General features: G+C 35.2%; 1 protein-coding gene across 3 annotated transcripts in view; it reads right to left on the bottom strand.

Moving 5' to 3' along the window:
- LOC133523709 (collagen alpha-1(XVIII) chain-like) overlaps window positions 1-17,505 on the bottom strand; it is a 121,947-nt gene that overhangs the window by 16,494 nt on the left and 87,948 nt on the right. The window contains exons 5-9 of one of the 3 annotated variants that reach the window (XM_061859392.1): window positions 2,771-2,797; window positions 1,813-1,848; window positions 1,281-1,320; window positions 916-941; window positions 556-609 (exon numbers count right to left, since the gene is read on the bottom strand). In XM_061859392.1, the coding sequence (XP_061715376.1) occupies window positions 556-609; window positions 916-941; window positions 1,281-1,320; window positions 1,813-1,848; window positions 2,771-2,797 (183 nt within the window). Of the gene's footprint in view, window positions 1-555; window positions 610-915; window positions 942-1,280; window positions 1,321-1,812; window positions 1,849-2,770; window positions 2,798-3,408; window positions 3,430-17,505 lie in introns of all 3 variants that reach the window. The other 2 variants (XM_061859394.1, XM_061859393.1) reach the window with 2 other exon arrangements.

Raw genomic sequence — 17,505 nt, 5'->3', positions numbered from 1 at the left:
TCACGTATAGGGTGACAGTTCAGTTTAGTATGAACAATTTAGTTCCAATAAAATTCCGCAATATGGCGCATGATCATATATTACTGGTCAGGCTTTACTATCATTATAAGAAGTGTCAGTAGAGGAACACAACGTATAATTGTTTCAATTTTTGAAATTTTACCACGTCATCTCTGAAACGTATAATTAGATATTTTTTTAACATAGGAGATGGATACAGGTTATTGAAATCTTATCTGTTTGGATTCAGGCTTTCTGTCTGCTTATTTTTAAATTAGGAGTCTGCACTCGGTAACCAAAACTAAGAGGTAAAATTTTTACTGCTAGTAATCAGCATTTAATTACTTATCACGCGTGTAACCAATTAATTTTCCGAATAATCTTTATCCAATGCTAGTGCTGTTTAAAATGAACTTCCTGATTGAATGTACTCAGATTCAACAATGTAGGGATATAATATACCTAAAGATTTATGCACTATGCACTAATTCCCGTCATACATCTTTGAACTACAAAATATCCCGAGGCTTTCGTGTATGTATAAAAACAACTTACACCAATTTCTCCTGATGATCCTGGTACAAAATCGGAACCTTCTATATCTTCATCCTTGAAACCGAATAAATAAATGATTTATTGGAAAATTAATCTAGATTTTTTTTAATGTATAAAAATACTGAAGTTGTAGTGTTATTCAAACAGAACGAGTAGAGAAATTTAAAAACAATTAGAAATTGCCAACTTTGTTCTCAAAAACCGCGAGGCTAAAACAACGTTAGTATTTAGTAGTCCTAGTTAGGTTTTACAATACAATTTAAAAAAATACAACTATGATATAATGGTCAAATATAATTATGAATGATATTAAAATTTAGATAATGATCCCTAAGACATTCAAATAATATCTATACTTACATCGCCACCAATTCCATCACTCCTCTCTGCAAAGTTAAAACTATATTTAAAACAAAATTATTTTACGTATTATTATTGCTTATAAACTTTTTGCCTACAAATTTATAAAAAAAGAAAATATATATAACTTCCATATTACGAGTATTTGAGTAAGTTAATTCAAATGATGTTTTACTCATAATTAAAATTAGTACTGTAAATATACTTAGTCTTAGGAAGTTAATTATCTGATTTCATATAAAATACTTTCTTTTATTTCTTTTATATAAAATTTTAATCTTTTTGTCTGAAGCAAAAATCTATGCACTAAATATGGTTATTAAACTTTCGTTTATTGATAAAATAATAAATATATATTTCGATACCTGTCGTCGACGATGTTCTCGAATCGAAGAAATCCGTAAACTATAATATACAAAAATATAGTTAGAAACATCGTGGGAATAAAAGTATAATGTACAATTAAATAAACCGGTATGTGACACTTCTTATTATTATTTTACTTTATTTTCTATCATACAAAACTAAACATTTTCCGATTTTTATCACAAATTATTGTGTACATTTGAGTCTGTCATATACTGGTATATTTAAGTTCTATTTTTTTTTATAGATACATTCCAAGCATAAAAAGCACAACATAATAACAAACATAACAAATAGGCAGCTGTCTGACAAACGGCAAGCGAGTTGCGATCGCCTATTTATTTTCACGTGCAAAATGCGTGTGTGTAATGGTAAGGAAAGTAGTTTTAAAGAGTTGCCCGCAAAGAACTCGCCGTACTCGCTGATCGCCAATGGTCAGACACCAACCGTAGATGGGATAGATGATCACATTAAGCAGACAATATACAGCCAATTGAAATAAGCCAATCAGAAAAAAAAAACTCCACTTACGGGCCCTTCAGCGGTAAGACTTGCTGCTATTGGCCCCTAAAAGATTATGAGCGTTAATGTTTATTAATAAAAAAAGAGACATTAATTTAGTTCCGATTAAATTTTGGGTTGTTTTAATATTATTAGAAATTATATGTTTCATTAGTAAGTACCTGACCTATTAGGTTGTAACTTTTAAACTTAAGAAATAGAAAGATTAGATAATGAATAGACCATTTACAAACAATGTAATCAAAACAAATAAAAATTCTATATATGGATTTTATTTTACTGGTATGTAACATAGGACATTAATCATTAATCTCCATTTACATTAATTGTCGCGTTGCCTGTGCAAGAGATACATATGAGAATTAATTATGATTAATTATTTTATTTGTGTTTTATTTAAACCTATCACAGGCGTGAAGGTCATTAGATATTTTGTTGATTGCCATTGCCGCTCAAAATTGCAGTATTCGTTAATTGGTGTTAGGTAAGTAATTAAACGCGATGGAGGAGTGAAAGGAAGGAGAATAATTACAAATTCGTATAGGTCCCCGGCCATGTTGTCTGAGAAAATTCAGATTATAGGTATAAAAACTACTATCATTACACCTTATAAAACATGTTCCCCGCGGCGTCTGTCTATGTATGTTCGCGATAAACCCAAAAACTACTGAACGGATTTGAAGATTTGCATACATTGTAAGTCGGGTGACAAAGCAATATCATGGTACCATCGAGCTGTGATCTGATGACGGAGAGAGGATGTGGCTCTAGGAACCCTATGATAAAAAACATAATCTAATTGTGTATGGGGTTTTTAGAACTGTCTTGATGAGCATTAGTTGCTTGTGGAAAGAAAAGTACAGTCAGCGATAAAAGTTTGAACCACAAATGATTTTTCTTTCCAAAACCTTATTTTTATATATTGTTCTGATTACATTGTGATAAGAAATAAGATTTGAACACTTACACCATAACCCCCAGCCGGTTTACCAGCCTATAAAAGAAACATTTAAGAATTAAACACTTTCCAACCCTGTCCTTCGAAACCATGTCGATTACGCACAAAAATACTTGAAGGGCATTTAATTAATGTTTCCACATCTTATTTTTCATACAAATGTATTTATGAAATCAATTTTTGTATTCACAAAGTAGGCACTAAGTCCAACTTAAATGGAAACTTGGTCAGTAAAATGGCGGTCGATAAGTAGATTATAATCTTATTTAAAAGGGGTGCATGACCGCAGGCGTGCGCATTGGATTATTAAGTATGCGCATTGATAATAATATTAAAAGATAAGTAGCTCACATGCTGTAAAATATGCGCAGAAAGCGATTAAGACTATTTTTACTTCATGTATCAATTGTTTTCATAGTTTTGGTCAAATAAAAAAATGTGTAGATGACCAATTCCATCTTAATATTTTAAGAAAAACAATTGATAGTTAATATTTTTATTATTTGTTATTGTTGTGCGTAAACGTATATTTGTGCTGTAGTCGATTAATATATTTAAAAATTAACATTTGCCGCCGCATCAGTTAAGAGAAGAAAGACACGAAGCTGTCATAATATGCGTAAAGATTTTAGTTAAACAATACATACACTGTCGGGTAGCCTAAAATCCTGAAAACCATCAAAATTAAATAGGTATATAAATATTTTATATGAAACGACATATATAAGTACCAGGCCAATTCGAACGTGCACTGACACCAAAGACATATTAGAATGATATCAGTTAGCTGTCATTTGGTCTCTGACTTGTCCGTACTTATATTATTGCGAACGAGACGCCCGCGCAGCTAACTGATATGATTCCAATATCATTTTAATATCGGTTTGATATTAATGCACGTTCGAATTGGCCTGGAACAATAAGTACAAATGTAATTTTGAAAGTAATACAAAATCAGTATTTCCTGTTCACTGGATGATTTGGTATACGACCTAATGCCTGTTACTTCAATATGCCAATTTTGTTATATGATCGATGATGACGATGATATTAATAAATTTTACTTTTGTTTACGTAATCAATGATCATTATACAATTTTTGTATTAAGGATGACTCACGCTACACAGTGCCAGGGCCGGGCCGGGGCGGACCGGAGCCAGCCGTCACACGGACTTTCAGGAGCGCCACCGTCGCCGGACCGTTCCGGGGCCGGGGCGACCGGGCCATCATCTCTATATTATAGTATCTCTATGCGTTGACACTATCGTTGAGTCTCCGAGCGCGAGACAGGCTGGGCCGGGCTGCCCGAGCTCACCGAGCCGTCCAAATAACGGACTGTTCATGACAAATGTCACAAATGTCAATCATATTGAAAAAATTGGTTCGATGGGAAGCAAGTCGATATAGAAATAAATAATAAAATCAAAATATTGGCCCTGGCTGCCATAATAGCTGATGAAGAGAATACTGCATACTCTGGGCAATTGTGCATTTGGACATTTCGCGGACACTTTCGGAAAAAGGAGAATTACACAACATTATGTGAAGAGCTTTATTTCCACATGACCCGAGACTCTTTCGAAGCCACCGTGTTCTCTGCTTAAGGTAATGGAAATACAATGCGTGTATATTGTCTCAAATAATCATGTGCCGAAGCATATTAAACTATTAAAAGGAAAAGGGATGACCGGTTCTCCATACAAACATAGTCCCCATTTTCCTCTCTGGATATTGATATTCCCTTCGTTCTACATCCAATTTTGTAATAGTACATTACGATACAAGTGCGAAAAATAGGAAATTCGAAACAAGTGGCGATAAATTAAAACACGACCGAAGGGAGTGTTTTAAATCGACACGAGTTGCGAATTACTTATTCGCACATGTATCGTACAACGTTTTACAGTACATGGCTCTTTAAATGTTCGACACAGTAACGTAATATGCTAATTTTCGCACTAGTGCGGTAAAGTAGCAACATATGTACTGTAAAAATATTATCCGTAATGGGGACTACGTTTGTATGGAAAAGCGGTCCCGTTTTGAGGTAGGTAACTAGGCAGATTACTTAGAGATTGACTCATCACAAGCTGCCCTAAGTGCTTCTTAGCGAGTAGACAGGCCTATTGTTTTTCAGTATTATTTTCTTCTATTGAGGTGTGCATTTGTGTTGTATTGCAAAAATATATCCGTTGGGGTTCAGTGATACCCGATAGATATTAACCCTGAATCACAAATGATCATTTTGCTTAATGCCGCGTTTTTGCATTATTTTCTCCCATCAATCCTATCATAGACTTGTTCCGTTTCAGGAATGCATGAAAAACTTAAGTTTAAAAGAGAAGATATTTAAAATGGCTGTAGGAATACCACCACATTTTAAAGTATCGATATAAGATAATCATCTACAAACATTCAGCTATAGAGAAATACGCGTACACCACTAAGAATGTCGGTGGTGCGCTCTCAAAGTAAAAAAAATAACCTTTAAGTTCGGTACACTAAGATAGAATTGTCTAACAAGTACAAAAAATTAACTACTTACTGGCTTACTTACTTCTTGCGGAAAAGGAATTTTTGATCTATAATACGAGTGGGTTAGGTAGTTGAAATTTACAGTGTGCATTTTATGGTTCCGTAGCCAAAATGGCAAAAACCCTTACAGTTTCGTCATGTCCATCTGTCTGTCTATCTGTCTGTCCGTATGTCACAGCTATTTTACTCAAAAACTATAAGATAACCAAAAGAGAAAAGTGGAAAGTAGGTATTTTTTATACTACGTTGGTGGCCGGCCTGATGGTAAGCTACTACTTAGTTTAGAAGTTCAAGTGTATAAAAATATAATTTTTAGGCACGCCATACATGTAACTAAAAGTGAAAAGGTTATTCAAGTAAAAGAGTATTAAATTTAAGATTTTTTTTAAGTAAGTGAGATGGCAATGGAGTCTTGCGTAGCCCGTCATGCTAGCCCGAAATGATATGAACGCTCTGACGTCGGGCTACAGCGGCGGCCTCATATTGAGAAAGTCGGGCGTAGCCCTTGTGCTATGCGTGCTCTAAGGCCGAGGGCCCCTTCATAACAAATGAATCGGGGGTAGCCTTACGTACCTAAGTAGCTACCTAAGTACCTAAAAAGTCGTGCAGAATAAGATAACAATATAATTTTTTCAATATGTCAATTCCAGATTTTCTGTGTTTCTTAAATGTATAGTAACATGGCAGCAGTTTTCATCTTTAGGGTTCCGTACCCAAACGGGACCCTATTACTAAGACTCCGCTGTCCGTCCGTCCGTCTGTCACCAGGCTGTATCTCATGAACCGTGATAGACAGTTGAAATTTTCAAAGATGACGTATTTCTGTTGCCACTATAACAACATAGTATTGTGTTCCTGCCGGTGAGTAAGGTTGCCAGAGCTCAACGAGGGGAAGGAGGGTTGTTAGGCTCGGCAACGCGCATATAATTCCTCTGGAGTTTCAGGCGTACATAGGCTATGGAGACTGCTTACCATCAGGTGGGCCGTATGCTTGTTTGCCACCAACGTAGTATATAAAAAACCAAATACTAAAAAAATTACGGAATCACGTTGGGCGAGTCCGACTCGCCCTTGTCCGGTTTTTAGGGTTCCGTAGCCAAATGGCAAAAAACGGAACCCTTATAGATTCGTCATGTCCGTCTGTCTGTCCGATTCTGTCACAGCCACTTTTTTCCGAAACTATAAGAGCTGTACTGTTCAAACTTAGTAAGTGGATGTATTCTATGAACCGCATTAAGATTTTCACACAAAAATAGAAAAAAAAACAATAAATTTTGGGGGTTCCCCATACTTAGAACTGAAACACAAAAAATATTTTTTCATCAAACCCATACGTGTGGGGTATCTATGGATAGGTCTTCAAAAATGATATTGAGGTTTGTAATATCATTTTTTTCTAAAATGAATAGTTTGCGCGAGAGACACTTCCAAAGTGGTAAAATGTGTGTCCCCCCCCCCCCCCCGTAACTTCTAAAATAACAGAATGAAAAATCTAAAAAAAATATATGATATACATTGCCATGTAAACTTCCACCGAAAATTGGTTTGAACGAGATCTAGTAAGTAGGTTTTTTTTAATACGTCATGAAATTTAAAAAAAAAAAAAAAAAAATATCATACCCATACATGTGGGGTATCTATGGATAGGTCTTCAAAAATGATATTAATGTTTCTAATATTATTTTTTTCTAAACTGAATAGTTTGCGCGAGAGAACCTTCCAAAGTGAAAAAAAGTGTGTCCCCCCCCCCTGTAACTTCTAAAATAACAGAATGAAAAATCTAAAATAAATATATGATATACATTACGATGCAAACTTCCAACGAAAATTGGTTTGAACGAGATCTAGTGAGTAGTTTTTTTTTTTTTAATTTTTTTTCGTCAAACCCATACGTGTGGGGTATCTATGGATAGGTCTTCAAAAATGATATTGAGGTTTCTAATATAATTTTTTTCTAAAAAGAATAGTTTGCGCGAGAGACACTTCCAAAGTGAAAAAATGTGTGTCCAAAGTGGTAAAATGTTAAACGAGATCTAGTAAGTAGATTTTTTTAATACGTCATAAATGGTACGGAACCCTTCATGCGCGAGTCCCCTCATGATCAGGTCATCTAAAAAGGCAAAAGCCTAAGTAGTAAAATTCCTAGAACGCACAACAGCTAGCTAGCAAAATGCCTGAAACGCACCATGCCTGCTTTTTTTATTACCTAAATCGCATTAGGACCTAATAGCAAAATACCTGAAACGCACCATGTTTGCTTTTTTGATTACCTAAATCGCATTAGGACCTAGTAGCAAAATGCCTGAAACGCACCATGTCTGCTTTTTTGATTACCTAAATCGCATTAGGACCTAGTAGCAAAATGCCAGAAACACACCATGTCGTCTAACAGGTAACCTACCTACCTTTTAGTCAGCGATATAGTTCATCCCTACAACTTGTATGGTGTGACTATTTTGACACTTTGACTGCTACGAACTATATGACGCTGACTGTACAGTCGCCATCAAATGTATCGGAGCGGTCAGTGTTGTACAATCAGCAAAAATGTACATACCAGCAGCAGCAATATGCAAATTAATAAAAGTAATTTATAAGATATTAATTGTGATAAGCCTATTTTATTGACTTTAAATTACATTTTAAATTTCACTACTTGCCAAACGCGTGGTACGGTCGCCATCAAATATATCGAAGCGGTCAGTGTACTCAAAAATATCAGACCATGATTTTTATAACCAAATAAAGGCTTTGTTAAGATATTTGTGAAGACCTTGGCCACTTCGATATGTCTGATTGCAACTGTACAACAAAGTTTTAATAGAACATGAATCCTGCGTAGCCTGCACATTTTGCGACGCACATCACGCTCGGGTTTTAACATACAACCATTATTTTATGCGACCTTACGCGACATTTTAACAAAATTTTCATTTTAATCGATGACTAGTTTAATCAAAAATGTGACTAAGCGACATTTTTTTTAGGCAAATGGCTATGGAAGACACTTTCAAGAGACTTTTAGTGTCTTCCGATCCTTATATAACAGGACTAAGAAACTTGGGTGGTAAAAAGTCGCTTCCCAAGAAGCTTCGCTTTTAGAAGAAGATATTATGATCAAAATTTAATAAAATGTCATAATATAATTGTAATTTTGTTTTTATTAGTTGGCAAACCTGCATTAATACGATTTCTATAATAATCCTGAATGTTTAGGTTTTGTCCGACTTTTATTGATTTTTCGCCTGTGTGCCCCCCCTGGAACTACTAAAATAAGCGGACGATAAAATTTAAAAAAATATATGATGTACATTACCATCAAAACTACCACCCAAATTTGGATTGAACGAAATCTAGTAAGTAGTTTTTTTTTAATTCGTCATAAATAACTTTTATGTTATATGTTACTTGCTGCTACGGAACCCTTCATGGGCGAGTCCGACTCGCACTTGGCCGCTTTTAATTTAAATAAGGGAATGTTTCCTTTAATTAAAACAAGCTAACTTTTAAGGATTTAAGCCCTCCAAGGGCCTATTTCACCACGGTGACAGGTGCGACAAATGTGAAAGTGTCCATTACTGGCTTTGCAGGCGTCCATAGGCCACAATTACCACTTACCTTCGGGCGGGATGTGTGCTAAAAAAACTTAATAATTTCGCCAATAAACAGATATTACTTTCGCGAAGAGCTTGTCAAATTGTCACAATAACACTACAATTGTAGCGGGTGCCGGGTGGCTCTATACTCCAATTTTTAATTCAAGACTAAAAAATCTACTATAATGATGCCACAGCAACAAAATTTTCGTATTATAGATCCCTATTTTGTAAAATACACGTCAAGATAATTTACTTATTGGTGTATACAGGACAATTGCTTATCAGATATACTACAATTTAGGTAAATCTAATTTAAAGTATATTGCCATTCAGCTGTTTTGCGTTTTAGACATTACATAAATTAGGCAACAGCATATTTTGTGACTCTGCTACTCAGACATTTGACGTTTTGGATGATTTAAGTCTTAGGCATTATGATTGTAATGTATTTTACTTCTTAGGTATAAAGCTTCTTAGACATCCGTTTCAGGCATTTTGCTACTTAAGCGTTTTGCTTTTTAGATGACCTGATCATGAGGGCGCGAGTCCGACTCGCACTTGGCCGCTTTTTGTATTTATTCGTAAGCTTGCATTAATTGCCATGGCACTTTAGGCTTAGCTTGTAAGTACAGTCGAGGAAATTGATTCTTTAGCAGTTAACGTGTCACGTTACAATGGACAGCTCTTACCATAAGTATGTACAGCCAAATTTACTTGAACCGCAAGTTGCTAAAGAATCAATTTCCGCGACCGTACTAATAGGATATTCTTTGCTAATAGGTCTAATATATAATATGTTGCGGACTCTTTTCTTAAACCTTTTTACTTGTATACTTTTTACGACATTTGACGCTGTCATGTTATTCAAATAGTAAAATAAATCTGACAAGAGAGAAAATTGTGATCTTATTTACAGAAAGATACTTAATGTATGAAAAAATAAGCAAAAATAAGAATGAATGTTTTGTGAGTGTGAAACAATTTTATTTTCTTTGACAAATAGAGCACTGCATTGCATTAACGATTATTATTATTTTAATTTGTATGTCTTTCCCATCACGGAACAATGGTATTCCGGACCTTTGAGAAGCGTGCGCCGAGCCCTAACCTAACGTAGAGGCCCTTTTGACACGTTCATGAAATGTAAGATGTACACCGAGCTGATGCTGCCCTTGCCCATGTCATAGGACGCACGCAGAGGCAGGCCCGACAGGGTGTAAGGACTATTGAGAGTTGTTGGAATCTAAAATAAACTAGGTTATTGTGTGAAAGCGATGGGCTAAACACTGAGCTATGGGATAAAAAACCAGACGCCTGCCTAATAAAACGGTATACAATTTTATTTCCGGCAGACGACACAAAAAGCGACATCTGGGATGGCTCAAGAGTAACACTGGTGTGAGCGGCTCAGGGGTATCGAGAGGCGTGCACCGCTTTCAACCCAGTGGCTGTAACAGCCACTGTGCCAACTCGCGTCTTGCACTTCCACCCTTGGAACTTATAGCTCTAACGACTCCACCCTGGCCGGCCGGCCAAGGCAACCCAGAAGCAGATAATCCTGTCCCACCCACCCTCCTTCGAATGACAGAACTCCCTAGGAACACTCGGGTACGTGAGATCGTTACTCCCCAACTGCATGCCACAAGCTGCCCGAAGTTGACTGATTGCACTGGTAAAATCAGCGGGCCATAGATTATTAGTTTGCAGTTCCTAAAAGCCATTGCTGAAAGGATGTGTAGCTGTCATATACAAAAACAATGGGTAGACAGTCTCAAAGGGTATGTCTTATGATAAATAGTTTCATGCCGCAGTAAAATAATGTGATTTGTAGTATTTAGTTTTAAAATATATTTTTATAATGTTTATGCTAATCTTAAGGTATTTATCTATGGGCCGCTAGTTGCCTGAAATAAATTATGATAGATAGACGGATAGATGGGGTGTTCTAAGAGAAAGTCGCTTTGAAAATGCTTTTGTCTTGTATGGCAGCTTCCTTAATCAACTGCGTAAAGCTCGAGAAAATACTGCCAAAAGGCTAGGCTAGATAATAAGTTTTTATAAAAGAAACATGTCTTTATGGGACCCATAACATTGAAGCAATACAAAAGTTAGAAATGAGAGTCAAATCTGACAATCGTTATCTACGCACGAAACGCCCCTTATTAAATGATACTTGATCGTGAAGTCATGATTAAGTTTAATGCGTTTTAATTGCATTGCATTTACAAAAAGAGGAGCTTTCGAGTTTCGAGGATTATGTTTTTAAAATACGTGTATATTACGTAGGTTTGTTTGTATTGATTTTTTGATTCTAGAAATAATAGTTGTATAACCTTAATATGTATGTAGGTAAGTACTAAGTACATAAAAGGTACCGAAATAGGTCAGAAGAGCAGTAAATTCAATATTACTATACAGTATATCCAAAAAGAGCGCTATGATAAGTAAAAGTTCCTTTTTAGGGTTCAGTACCCAAAGGGTAAAACGGGAGCCTATTACTAAGACTCCGCTGTCAGTACGTCTATCCGTCTGTCACCAGGCTGTATCTCGTAAACCGTGATAGTTAGTTGATATTTTCACAGATGATGTATTACTGTTGCCGCAATAACAACAAATACTAAAAACTACGGTACCCTAGATGGGCGAGTCCGGCTCGCATTTGTCTGGTATTATTTAAATATAGGAGGCAAATGAGGAAAGCCCATGAACAGAGGTCGTACCTATCATAGGATAAGTAGATATATATGTACAAAGAAACAGCGCTATGTTAAGTAGAATCGTTTTTTTTTAAGTAGGAGCTAAACGAGCAGAACTCATGAACAGAGTTCGTATCATAAGATTTGTAGATATGTACATAGAAATGGCGCTATGTTAAGTAGAAGTTTTTTTTTAAATATAGGAGGCAAATGAGCAGAGCCCATGAACAGAGGTTGTATCATAGGATAAGTAGATATGTACAAAGAAATGGCACTATGTTAAGTAGAATTTATTTTTTTTAATGTAGGAGGCAAACGAGCAGAGCCCACGAACAGAGCTGGTATCAGAAGATTTATAGAGATGTACAAAGGAATGGCGTTATGTTAAGTAGAAGTATTTTTTTTTATATAGGAGGCAAACGAGCAGAACCCATGAACAGAGCTCGTATCAGAAGATTTATAGAGATGTACAAAAGAATGGCGTTATGTTAAGTAGAAGTATTTTTTTTAATATAGGAGGCAAACGAGCAGAACCCATGAACAGAGCTCATATCATAAGATTTGTAGAGATGTACAAAGGAATGGCGTTATGTTAAGTAGAAGTATTTTTTTAAATACAGGAGGCAAACGAGCAGAGCCCATGAACAGAGGTCGTATCTTAAGATTTGTAGATATGTACATAGAAATGGCGCTATGTTAAGTAGAAGTATTTTTTTTTAAATATAGGAGGCAAATGAGCAGAGCCCATGAACAGAGGTTGTATCATAGGATAAGTAGATATGTACAAAGAAATGGCACTATGTTAAGTAGAATTTATTTTTTTTAATATAGGAGGCAAACGAGCAGAGCCCACGAACAGAGCTGGTATCAGAAGATTTATAGAGATGTACAAAGGAATGGCGTTATGTTAAGTAGAAGTATTTTTTTTAATATAGGAGGCAAACGAGCAGAACCCATGAACAGAGCTCATATCATAAGATTTGTAGAGATGTACAAAGGAATGGCGTTATGTTAAGTAGAAGTATTTTTTTAAATATAGGGGGCAAATGAGCAGAGCCCATGAACAGAGGTTGTATCATAGGATAAGTAGATATGTACAAAGAAATGGCACTATGTTAAGTAGATTTTTTTTTTTTTTAATATAGGGGGCAAACGAGCAGAGCCCACGAACAGAGCTCGTATCAGAAGATTTAAAGAGATGTACAAAGGAATGGCGTTATGTTAAGTAGAAGTATTTTTTTTAATATAGGAGGCAAACCAGCAGAACCCATGAACAGAGCTCATATCATAAGATTTGTAGAGATGTACAAAGGAATGGCGTTATGTTAAGTAGAAGTATTTTTTTAAATACAGGAGGCAAACGAGCAGAGCCCATGAACAGAGGTCGTATCTTAAGATTAGTAGATATGTACATAGAAATGGCGCTATGTTAAGTAGAAGTATTTTTTTAAATACAGGAGGCAAACGAGCAGAGCCCATGAACAGAGGTCGTATCTTAAGATTTGTAGATATGTACATAGAAATGGCGCTATGTTAAGTAGAAGTATTTTTTTAAATATAGGAGGCATAAGATCAGAGCCCAGGAACAGAGCTCGTATCAGAAGATTTATAGAGATGTACAAAGGAATGGCGTTATGTTAAGTAGAAGTATTTTTTTTAAATATAGGAGGCAAACGAGCAGAACCCATGAACAGAGCTCATATCATAAGATTTGTAGAGATGTACAAAGGAATGGCGTTATGTTAAGTAGAAGTATTTTTTTAAATACAGGAGGCAAACGAGCAGAGCCCATGAACAGAGGTCGTATCTTAAGATTTGTAGATATGTACATAGAAATGGCGCTATGTTAAGTAGAAGTATTTTTTTAAATACAGGAGGCAAACGAGCAGAGCCCATGAACAGAGGTCGTATCTTAAGATTTGTAGATATGTACATAGAAATGGCGCTATGTTAAGTAGAAGTATTTTTTTAAATATAGGAGGCATAAGATCAGAGCCCAGGAACAGAGCTCGTATCAGAAGATTTATAGAGATGTACAAAGGAATGGCGTTATGTTAAGTAGAAGTATTTTTTTAAATATAGGAGGCAAACGAGCAGAACCCATGAACAGAGCTCATATCATAAGATTTGTAGAGATGTACAAAGGAATGTATGACCTCGTAATTTATTCACCTCGTAAATTATTTGCAGGTGACTAAATAAACACCCTGTATATATTTGTTGTTGTATCAACAAATCAAGCATTTACATTAAAAAAGTGAGTGACATTTAATTAAGTGGAACTGCTGATGAAGACCAGACGGAACACCTCAACTACGCGTATTTCACGTTTGGCGATATCTTCTTCGTTGAGATTGTTCTGCAAGTTATTTTTTAAGCTTCATTTTAGTCAAGATCTATTTCTGATAATGGATCCCAGGAATAATGGATGAAACTCTTCAAATATTTTACATATAGTATATTTTTATATTTACATTTAAACAGTGCTATTTGGTGAAACGTGTTCATGAAGATTAGAATATAACTTCTCCTTGACAAGTATTTTACGAGTTAGGGCTTAGGTATATTATATGGGCTTACCTATGGGCTATTGTTTTTCATTCAATAGTTTACATATGTGAAAGAGAAAGTATAACAATATGCTTGTTAGACTAAAATAGCTTTAGTTTTGTTAATTTCAAAAACTTAGTAGGTGATAATTATAACATAGGTATAGAATCTTCAAAAATAAAACAGTAGATACAAAGCAGGTGTTATTGGCCCGTCTTTATATATAGAAAATCGATGGCATGATTCCTAGGAACAGATCTTCGTATGTGTTATAGTTTCAAACTTTCCCATACTGAACGATCTAAATAGGCCACCATGTATACCCTACGGAACATTTTATTTCGTTGGATGAATTTAGGGTGTAGGGGAGAAACTACCCAATTATGAGCTACTTACTGAAAACTATCATTAATAGACAATTGTAAGGATATTTAACATTGCCAAAATAAGGTTAAAGGTGCCCTCTAGTAGTACTTAGTCGATATTGTGATACAATGAATGGTATTATAAACATTTTTCTTTTTTCATATACTATGGACATTCCTCGATGGCACCAAGCTGCAACTGGAAAGCGATGATCACACGGCAAATAAAATCGTGAAGCCACGTCTAAGGAGGATGAATGTATCCACATTCAATATTTTTTATTTATTTTTTGTTTGATATGTAAAAATGCACGTTAATAAGGTGGCAAACTATTATTAACAGAGACCGGAATTATTGTGGCATTCTTGAACTGTCATAGAGAGTTCTCATTTATCGACTTCGGGTACACATATATCGATACAACGTAGAACACAAAATATTAAAAAGTTATAAAGTTAATGGATATTTGACTGTAAAAGAAGTAACTGCTTTTTTGCATTTCTTTTTACTTATTAAAAAATAGCTCTATAGTTAGGGAGTACAAGTCCAGTAAGGGTTGCTAGATAGCATCTCTCCAGCAACTCTTACTGAGTTTCAACATAATTACTTATATTTTCAAGAAATGAGAGGGGTAAAAAATTATAACTAACCATATTATTCTCAAAATGTTGGATTGTTTTAAGCATGACATCAGTGGAATACATTTTGAGCGCTGGGATTCGGTGGTTAACAGTCATAGTCGGTCTTTCGCATGTATTGCCGTTATTCTTTAAAAACGGATGGGAAAGTTACTTACATTTTATTCACAAGAAATGCAAAGTAATTTAATCATTCAAATTTTGAAATATTTTATCACCTAGGAATGTAAAATTAACGACGACGACGACTTGTGATGATTTTGAAGTTTAAATAATTTTTGGCGTTGGTGTGGTAATTATACATTAATTCATAACGAGTTCAATTATTCACAACCAGTGGCAGTAAATTAAAACACGATCGAAAGGAGTGTTTTAAATCGAAACGAGTTGCCAATTATCTATTCGCACATATACAACGTTTTACAGTACATATGGCACTTTAAATTTTCGACATAGGCGCGTAAAGTGCTAATTAACGCCCTAGTGCGGTAAAGTATTAAAAATGTTGTGTTTCAGTCGTTAGAAAAAATTGTTTAACCCTCGTGTCTTCAAACCCCCGAAACGCTCAAGATTTCCACTTCTCTAAAATACATAACTGTTTTAGCCAAAAATATTAACTGTTGAACTATATTGAAGGCCCGGTTCACATTGAGTGGCTGCACCACTGTGCACATACAAAGTTTATTCTAACTGTAACTTTTTTGACCACATTATTTTCAATATTTCTCGATTTTTAGCGAGGTAAATTTTTTTTGATGTCATGTACCAAATAATACAAAAAAGGTACTAAAACTGGGAGTAAGCGTCAGGATGTCAGGACCATGATAGCTATTTATATCGTTATAAATAGCTATCATGGTCCTGACATCCTGACACTTACGATACTACAATACAGTAAGGGCTATAACCGCGAACCACTTCATTAGTTCATCTATTCGCCTCTCTATCACTGCGCGATCTTTCTTTGTGCGAAAGAGAGGCACATAGGCTTCCCCTTCCCCCTGACGAAATTATGCGTTCCACGTCTTAATCATTAATTTAAGAACAATAAAACATACGAAGAGTATTATTGTATTATTTCAGTAGTTACAGTAATAATAGGCATAAAATAGGGATTATTACGCAAAACTCTGCGTAGAGGGCGTTACTAACGCACACGGGGCCTACCGCGAAATGGAAAATCTAAATTGTGGTTTCTGCCTCCATCATTCTTGCATATTCGATAGACAGAGAGGCAGATAGGTAACGAAATTTCGTTTCGCGTTAGACCATCTGTAACCAAAACGCCTTGATGCATCAATGCCGTAGTGAAAACTTGTCAAAAAACTGTTTAAGGCATAGTATGCATAAGTTACTCTCAGGTTTATAATACATGCTAGTGCTGCTCTCTACAGCCTGAAAAAATGTATGGCCTATCTATTTCAGGAGAATGCATCGTACGCGAGCAGCTAGCAATAATATCGCCAACGACAGATTGCAAATGAAATATAGGCACCTTTATGAGTAATTCAATAACTGCACTGAAATATGATGTTCGTACTCTCTGCAGGCAGATTTACAGAAGATCAGTTGGACTTTAAATTAAGTAAAAGAAATAGTTTCCCGTAATCTACAAATTTATTAACGAGATATTTCATTATATATAACTTCGTACGAAATGAAAAGTAATACGTGGGAATATGAGAAAAAATTAGTATATTTATATTAATTTATAACCTACATGCTCATTAATGAATAATTTTTACAAGCAGTAACATTACTAGATATCTCATTTAATATAATCCGACTAAATTACATTTCCGCAACACCTCCGTATTTCACAAAATAAATTAAGACATTATGCAACTTATATAATTTTGACGTATATATCCGAGTCGCCCGTGTTGCGACCGTCGCGACTTTCATGTAGTAACACCTATCATGGAAAAGTAAATAATAAAGACTGAATCTTCACGGATACCGCGTTGTTCGGGAAATATATATAGATCAAATAAATACTTAACTAAGTCGCTTGTAATAAACCTTGCGTAGATAGATAGATGTATAGATAGAATACTCTTTATTGGAACACCTCAGTAAAAAGATACAAAAGAAAATAAAAAACAAACAATTGATTAAATGTAGAGGCAGACAACAGGCGGCTACGTAACGACTTATATATACTTATAGTACGTTATTCTTTTGTTATATAATTTATTTCATTGTCAATAATATGATAATCCGACAATATGTACGAAACGGCAGTATTTAGTTCTTAAAGCTCTGCTTCTTCTGAACATTTTTTTATTCCACTTCATTTACTATTAAAATTGGTAACAAATTCTTAGGCAACTTGTCTGGCGCTATCAACTATCTCAAG

The sequence above is a fragment of the Cydia pomonella genome, chromosome 12 (assembly GCF_033807575.1).
Source record: "Cydia pomonella isolate Wapato2018A chromosome 12, ilCydPomo1, whole genome shotgun sequence".
Taxonomy (NCBI): Eukaryota; Metazoa; Arthropoda; class Insecta; order Lepidoptera; family Tortricidae; genus Cydia; species Cydia pomonella.
The sequence above is the reverse complement of the archived record's forward strand: the minus strand, read 5'-3'. Positions and strand labels throughout refer to the sequence as shown.